At 34.9% G+C, this 8,866-nt stretch overlaps 1 protein-coding gene across 1 annotated transcript; it reads left to right on the forward strand.

Annotated features, from left to right (window-relative positions):
- Window positions 1-2,564: 2,564 nt before the first annotated feature.
- Window positions 2,565-7,073, forward strand: LOC18769013 (protein DETOXIFICATION 16). Its single transcript, XM_007201863.2, has 8 exons — window positions 2,565-4,338; window positions 4,503-5,047; window positions 5,152-5,238; window positions 5,460-5,516; window positions 5,591-5,829; window positions 6,035-6,153; window positions 6,299-6,385; window positions 6,467-7,073. Exons 1-8 carry the CDS (start codon window positions 4,060-4,062, stop codon window positions 6,524-6,526), a joined length of 1,473 nt encoding a protein of 490 aa, XP_007201925.1. The 5' UTR covers window positions 2,565-4,059; the 3' UTR covers window positions 6,527-7,073.
- The last annotated feature ends 1,793 nt before the right edge of the window (window positions 7,074-8,866 follow it).

Genomic DNA, 8,866 nt, shown 5'->3' on the forward strand with positions numbered 1-8,866 from the left:
ATCATTCACAGGTCCCCTTTCATGAACATGAAAGCAGCCTTGGGAACTCGATGGAATGGATAGTCATGAATCCTAGGAGTCAGGAATCCATAGCTTTAAAATTATCAACTTCCAATATGAGCCACACAGCCCAACTTCACATACGAGGATTAAAGGAATACATAAAGCCGCCAAAAGTTTTTCACAACATGAACGATACAGAGTTGCTATGGAGAGCTTCCATGACTCTTAGGATTCCTGACTATCCATTCCATCGAGTTCTCAAGGTTGCTTTCATGTTCATGACAAGGGGACCTGTGAATTGATATTCATATTAAAGCACGCCAATTGCCAATTATTTATTTGGGTAGTTGTTAATTAATTTAGAAAAGTGGAAAGTTTGCTAGGTTAATAAGGATAAATCAGGAAAAATCTTATTGAAGTATTGTTTCTCTCTCATAATAATGTTATCAAATAAACAAAAAAATAAAGAATTAACCATAGTTAAACCCATGGACATTTGTCAACTTTTGAGAGGGGTGGTGAGGGTACACCTAGGGTTAAGGTGGTGAGCAAAAATGCACCCCATTATTAATAGCATGTTATAGAAGGACATTATTAATACCATATCATAGAAATACATTGTTAATATCATGTTAGAGAAGTACAATGTTAATATCATTTCATAGAAAAACATTGTTAATACCATTTCATACAAAAAAAACTCAAGTAAGATATCGAATATCTTTGGCAAAAACCACATCCAATTGTCCACAGTTTCACTAGAAACAATTACAAAAGTAAAATGAAATACCTCTACAAGAAAAAGAAAAAAAAAGAAAGTACACTGTTAATACTATGTCATAGAACTATCTTCATAATAAAAAATCACATTATGCATATCATAAACTTCAAGTGCACATCTATATATAGAGCATGTTTTATTACGGGTTCGAACCCATCGATTTGTAACCACCACTCTAGTCATCGCTTTGTGATAATAAGCTATGGAATCTATATTTATAAACTTGTGAACTGTTTCTCAAAATAGAAATTAACATAATTACTTATTGTTTTATATTGTTGATCAGTTACTTAATTACTTAATATAATTTATTTATTTTTCTATTTAATCCATTTAATGTTATTGATTATTTTATTATTCATTATAAGTACTTACATTACTAAATTCCCCTTCAAATTATTGCTTAATTACTTAAATCTCTATAATTATTTTCTTTATTTACTATTTAATTCTTCCTTGGATAGATTAATTTATGTTCTTAGTTAATATTCAATCTTCACTATTATTTTTTAAGCATGGTAAAGTGCCTAATTTTCATGAAAAATCAAGTTGGTTTACATCTTTAATTATTTTTCAATTTTTGATAAATAATAAATATAAGAATGTGCACCATGTCCAGTAAATAACAAGAAATAAGGTTACTCATGTATCTTACTATGCAATTTATAAAGTGTAAAATATTATACTAAAAAATGATAAATAAATTACTAGGGGGTGTTTAATTCTCTTTCACTAATTATTCAAATTTTCTAAGTCACAGAGTTTGTCATCTGGCAATATAATCAATTTAAAAATCACTCAAACCCACTATGCAATGCATTTCCTTCCAATTTTTTGTGTCAAAATAATAGGTGATTGACTAAATAAACTTCTTCTAAAGTTTCATTAAAAATTTCCATGTATTTATCATAATTTCCGTGGTTTTTATTCAATTTTTATGGATGTTGATATTTTCCCGATATTTCCATCGATATTTCCATGTTTTTGAACTACTAATATTTCTGAAACTATCGATATTTAAGATCTTGCAGATTCCTAAGATTCCTAACATAGAAAATAAGAAACTCATCAAAAAGAAAGTCTAACCAAAATTACCAAAAGCAAAACCAGCAAAATGAAAAGGAACCACAGAGTGATCAAACTAGAACATAAGCCAAATTTAACTCAGATATCAAAATCTTCTTCTTCTTCTTTTCCAGATCATCAGAAGTATGTAATGAATATGTTAACACAAGAAATTAATATCAAGCACTCAAATTCCATTCCATTCCATCACAAAAGAAGAATAGTAACATAATTAATTAAAATGAAAGCAGCAAGAGAGCTTCGTGAAGTGTACTCGAAAGGTGTGGTCTGGGAATGAATTGTGAAACAAAAACAAATGGGGAAGCTTTAGATGGATAGAAGAGAAGAGAAACTGAGGCAAAGTCCTCCACCTCCTAGTCCTCCCTCTCGAACTGGAGACAAACGTTGGAGTCGCAGAAAACAGCATCGGAAAACTCGAAATCTACAGACCTTTCTGAGCTCACAGCGGCGTCGTGAGTAGCTGAGGTGGCTGTACTTTAGCCCTGGCCGGTCCTTTTCCGATCAGTCTCACGGTTGGCCGTGATTGGAGCACCAAGATCACTGGCCAAAACTGGCCAGCTGGTTTCCGCGAAGGGAGAGAGACGAAAGAGAAAGCCCCTAGAATTTTTCAAAAAATCTAATTTAATACTAAAAGGGTAATAAAGGTATTTCATTTAACTAAGTAAACTAAAAAATGTAACAGCTTTGAGTTTTGGATTTTTTTTGGGTGTGTTTATATACATTGAATGGTATAGGGTTTCTTTATAAAACTATGTCTAGGAATGAGTATTTAACTAATTTTTTTTTTTATTAAGAGGGGCGATAATGTATTAAACTCATACACGCTACACGGACCCTCTTGTAGGATCCATCACACAGTATTTTTCAATGATCCGAACTGTCTACTTTTTAAATATTTCATTAAAGATCATCTCTGCAAAAATAACTTAAATCTGAAACCATTTGACAACTCAATTATATGATTGTTATTTTAGTCTTTTCTTGAAGTGTTTGTCTATTCTATTGTTTGCAATTAAATGTCTTAATGATTTTCAATTTGTCTAATTAGGGACTCGCAGTGAATTTTTTGAATGTCCATCTAAATTTCCGCCAATATTAAGGGCAAATTTGTAATATTAAATAATAATAAAAATTACAACTTATTAAATAATAATAATACAAAAGTCAAAAACAGATTTTAAAAAAGAGAAAAAAAAAAGTTTTCTGGTGAAATGAATTTGCAGAACGAAATTGGAGCTAAGCCCGGGCAGGGCTTGGTGTCACCTGGGCCTCACTTGGGGGACTGAACAGTGGTGGTGCCGTCGAAGCCGTCGGCATTGGAAAAGCCGGCAAGTTGGGAGTTGGGTCTGGCTGAGGTGGGGTTTGAATTGAGAGTCGGCGGAGGAGATGAGGTTTGAAATGGGATCGGTGGAGGAGGTGGGCTTCAAATTGAGGTCGGTGGAGGTTGGTTTGAACTGGAATTGGGATTGGAGAAGATGAGAGAGGGAGAAGAGAGAGTGGCAAGGTCTGAATGGGCGGAGCATTTATGGATTTTCTGGAGGCCATGGTGCAAAATCCCAATAGCCACAAACAATGTGACTACGAAAATGAAGATCTTTGTTGATTTTCCCACACAACACGTTTTTGTATTTCCTTTTCTGGGTTCTGCTGTAGAGTCTGAGAGATGAACAGAGAGAATGGTGGGTTCTGTTCTGCCCAGGCACAGCACCACCCCCTTCACCAAACCCAGGCATAGCACCACCCCGTTACCAAACCATTCGAAGGAACTTTTTCTACCCTTTTTTGACTTTCTTTTCTTTTAACTTTTTTTTTATATATAAATTTTCTACTAATTTTTCTTACATTTTTTTACTTAAAAACTGGCCAGGTCACGTGATTAAAATTTGGATGGACATCTAAAAAATTCAGACTGAGTCCCAAGTTGGCCAATTTCATATAGTTTAAGTTCTTAATTTACTGAAAAAATTGTTTAAGGGGCAAAACGACAGTTTAGCTTAATTTATTTGAGGGATCCTCAAGGAAATAAATATTTTATTGCAAGTTCAGATCGTTTGGACCATGTTGCTTGCTCGATTTATTTGAGTCACCATATTCCGTGATCAATATGTTTGCAGGTTGCAACAACGGCGGATTCTTTGTGTTCTACGCCTTCAACACATATTCCTCTCTAAAGAACAAGAAAGTACCAAATGAATGCAGAAGAACAAGCAGGTGATCTTAAGTCACTTCCATTTGCAGATCAAGAACATGACTATCAAGAAAGAAAAGGACAACAGCTGACCCGAGATGAGTTTTTTGTGGAAGTGAAGAAGCAGCTGTTGTTAGTAGGGCCTCTTGTGTCATCAAATTTCTTGTTGTTTTGTATACAGGTTGTTTCAGTCATGTATGTTGGTCATCTCGGAGAACTTGCACTTTCAGGTGCTTCCATGGCCACTTCATTTGCTTCAGTAACTGGTATCAGCTTGATGGTAAGATGGCTTTTCCTATTATCAAAAAATAATATACACACATATATTATATATGTATATAGTGTGTGTGTGTGTGTGTGTGTGAGATGTTTGTATTGTAATGCTTATGTTATGTTCGATAATAATCCTAGTCTTCATTTCCCTCTTATTAATTTGCTGATTAGATTGGAATGGGAAGCGCATTGGACACATTTTGTGGCCAGTCCTATGGAGCAAAACAATATCATATGCTTGGTATACATATGCAGAGGGCAATGATTGTTCTTTTGCTGGTCAGCATTCCTCTTGCAGTTGTATGGGCCAATACAGGCTTCATTCTTGAATTTTTGGGTCAAGATCCAGAAATATCTGCTGCTGCTGGGGAATTTGCTTGTTACATGATACCAAGCCTTTTCGCTTACGCAATCCTTCAATGTCATTCCAGATTCTTGCAAACTCAGAACAATGTGGTTCCCATGATTGTTACCACAGGAACTGCAACTCTGCTACACTTGCTTATCTGTTGGCTTCTGGTATACAAGACCAGCCTTGGATATAAAGGTGCGGCTGTGGCAAACTGCATCGCATATTGGATCAATGCATTGTTATTGTTTCTTTATGTCAGATTCTCTCCCTCTTGTAAGCACACATGGACTGGATTCTCAAAGGAGGCCTTTCACGGAATTCTCAGTTTTCTTAAACTATCCATTCCTTCAGCTGTAATGATCAGGTAACCTTTTGAGATTTAAAATGAATAAGAAATGTGGTCATTTGAAATTTCACAATGTGAACTTACTATTGTTGGTTGATGGTTTTATATGTCTCTGTGAACAGCTTAGAAATGTGGTGCTTTGAAATGATGGTCCTCTTATCTGGTCTTCTTCCTAATCCAAAGCTTGAAACCTCAGTCCTGTCAATCAGGTTTTCATTTGACCCTAAGCAATGACAATATAACAGTATCAATTCTAAGAGCTGTTATTGACACTCAAAACAGTCATCGTGCACTCTCCCCCCGGTGCAATTTCAAATGAGCCCAGTGTTATTTTGAAATGCCAATGACAGCTTCCAAAATTTTGATTGCTAAGTAATAAAAACTGAAGCAGAAAGACTGATTACTAACCGATTGTGACATATTCACACAGCTTTAACACATGTGCACTGACTTACATGATCCCCCTCGGACTGGGTGGTGCAGCAAGGTGAGTTTATGGCTACATTTATTTTGCATATTTTCTCAACAATCCTTTTCTATTCTTCTATTATTTTCTGTTAGCACAAGGGTTTCAAATGAATTGGGTGCTGGGAAACCACGACTAGCCCGTCTTGCCGTATGTGTCACACTCTCCATGGTTGTTACTGAAGGCATTGTGGTTGTTGCTGTCATGATATTGGGTCGAAAAGTTTGGGGCTACTGTTACACCACAGATAAAGAAGTTGTGGAATATGTTGGAGAAATATTACTGTGGGTTGCAATATCCCAATTTTTTGATGGAATTCAATCTGTTCTTTCAGGTCTGACATTTTTCTTCAAATACTTCTTCCATCACAGTATAATTTCTCATTTGAAACTGGGTTTGCAAACCTTTTGTGTAATAGGCATTCGAAAAAAAAATTCATTTCAGGGCATCCTCTGTGAAAGATTGAGATAACTTTATTAGTTGCTTATCATCTTATAATTGATTGATTGACAAAATGTTACTTCCAATTATAATTTCAGGTGTCATAAGAGGAAGTGGGCAGCAAAAGATTGGAGCTTATGTTAATCTTGGAGCTTATTATCTTATAGGCATTCCTATCTCAGTTATATTAGCTTTTGTCCTGCACATTGGAGGGAAGGTAACTGGATCTTTCTCCCCTGCTCATTTATTTATTCAAATTTATATTCCACATTCTTAATCTTCCATAGAAAATTTTTTTTTAAAAAATTTTTTTTAGGATTATACTTTGGCATATTAATTTCAAGTCAACATGTTCTTCACAGGGTCTTTGGATTGGAATTACTGTGGCTCTGTTTGTGCAAGCAGTATCTCTTTCAATCATAGTCACATGCACTAACTGGGAAAAAGAAGTAAAGTGGCTTGCCATGTTCTGTTTCATGTATGAATATGTGCTACATTCATCTCATACTCCTTTTTCATGCCTTCTGTAGGTGAAGAAAGCTTCTGATAGAGTGCACAAGACAATGGCTGTGACAGATGCAGCATCGTAAAACAGATGCAGAAGTCCTGATCATATCTGGATTGGGTCCTTAAGAGAAAAAAGAAAGAAAGAACGGAGTAACTAATGAAGGATCTAGCCCTTATTTGTGTGCCTAATGATGTCCTCTGTGGAAGACATTTCAAGCCGTATCAGAAGCCGAAGGCGACGAATCTCCAATGATTAAACATTTGATTTGTATGGCTTGGTTCCAGTTTTGTCATCCTCAGAATTTCCCTAACCTAGTGTTGTTGCAGTTTCAAAAGTTTAGACAGGGTACAGTACTCTGTAATTACTTCGGGAAGAAAGAAACAAAATGAGGTCTTTTTTTTTTTTTTTGGTCAAAGAACAGCAGGTGTTTCCAGTCTACTAAAAATTATGTGAGGATATAATGGGTGAAAAATTGGATTTCTAATGGATTAATTCTTACAATAATTAGAACACCACCTCCCACCCAAGAGTCCAATTTCTCCAAAATCAAAATTAGAATTCTTGATTTTGTGTAGACCCTACTTACATTTTCATTTTTTTATGTGAAGTAAACACCGGAGTAATACGTATACTCTTATTTTGATTCCGATTACGGATTAATAAACATGTCATTAATTCATTTTCAATTAATTTTAAGTTGGATGCTTACATTCTGATATAGCATTCGAACATGCTATTCACGTGTTGGTCCTCCATCCATTACCAATTGATTTTGAGTTACAGGCTCACATTCAAATACTCCCAACATCCCTAACCTCATTCTTCAAGTCTTAATATTCATATGCGTTCTTCACTAACCTATTTGGCTCTTTTTCGACCGCAACAGTTTGTTACTCCTTCAAACCTTTGGAACTTCTTTTTTACATCACTCATCTTTGCCTTTTTATTTTACCCTTTTTCTTGTAATAGTGGTTTCCAAATGTAAGTTACAAAAAAAGTTCAAAAACAAATCAATATCAACTTAAAATATTTTTTAAAATACAAAATTTATTTATGACAAACTTTTCAAATGCATAAAAATTATGACAATGACAAAAGAGCTAGCTGTAGAGCTCCATATTGATGCTGAAACTCTTCATATTCCAATGCACATTGAATATTAATGTACGCGTGCATGTAAACTCCGAATTATTCAATGGAGAGGTACGTTAACCGAAGGGGCTCTGGAGCAAAATCATTTCGACTGCAAAAACTGTTCATAATGTCGTTCTTCCAGTTTGTTGAAGTTGCAGCAGCAGTGTCCACGATGGTCTTTTCCTTGTTTTTCCTAAAAGAAAATCAACTCTTTTTCTTTCTCTGTTTGTTCTTTATAAAAAAACACAATCTGCCATGATGGTCAGTTTGCTTTTCTTAATGAACAACTCCCTTGCTCCCTACTTATCTCTTGAAAATGTAACATGCAAATCTCTTGGAAATATAACATGCTTTGGTGCAGAGCTTCTCTGCATATGGAGAGGGGATTTGATCTTCTTTTCTTGGCTAAAAATGGAGAAGTTCTTTTGTAAGACCTGACTTCTTTAACTCCCTATCACTTCCTCTGTCTTGGTAGAGAATTTTGACTTTTCAAAGTCAGGAAGTCACGTGGGGCTCTTTTGAGAAAACATTCTTTAGTAAGAAAATCTGCTGACTTGCTTTTGGGGTTGAGATCAAGTGATGAGAATTTTTTAGAAGCTGGGTCTAATCCAATTTTTAGAGGTTTTCAACCTGCTTGGCATTAAGTTACCATTAAATGGCAATCTTAATTGTAATTTTCGTGTTTTTAAACCTTTGCCATTTGTCTTTACAAAAAATATGGGCTTCTAAAGTTACTTGGGCTGATTTCTGAAGATAAGGGTCATACTTACATTTTTCTATTATGGGCCAATTTTCAATTGAGCTAGCGTGTGAAATTTTTTAGGCCCAAACAGGTATATACTGTATAATTACTTGGGTAAATTATTTAACCTTAGTACTGCAAGAAACAAAATGAGCATGTTATTCACTTGTTTCTGCCTCTCTAAAGCACAACTGTCAACTGGTAAACCTTTCTTCTATAGCAAGTAATAAGACAGGAAGGCAGAGCTGATCAGGGCAAACATCCAATTTGATTTAAGAAATGGTCACGTCAGAAATTGATAAGTGATGCAGAAAATGATTAGTCCAAAAGTAATGTACATATAAACCCACATATTTAAATAAATAAATCCCATTTTTTAGGGGACGCCTTCAGTTTGATTTGTTCAAATAACAATTGATAACCCGTGGTATAACACACATATGAGTTATACAACGTTGCCATACTTTATTACCATACTATAATTGTTCAAACTGAGACTCTGAATTAACAATAATATTAGCTAGGTATACCAAATTTGAACACCAA

This window comes from Prunus persica, unplaced genomic scaffold (assembly GCF_000346465.2).
Source record: "Prunus persica cultivar Lovell unplaced genomic scaffold, Prunus_persica_NCBIv2 scaffold_60, whole genome shotgun sequence".
In the NCBI taxonomy this organism is placed as follows: Eukaryota; Viridiplantae; Streptophyta; class Magnoliopsida; order Rosales; family Rosaceae; genus Prunus; species Prunus persica.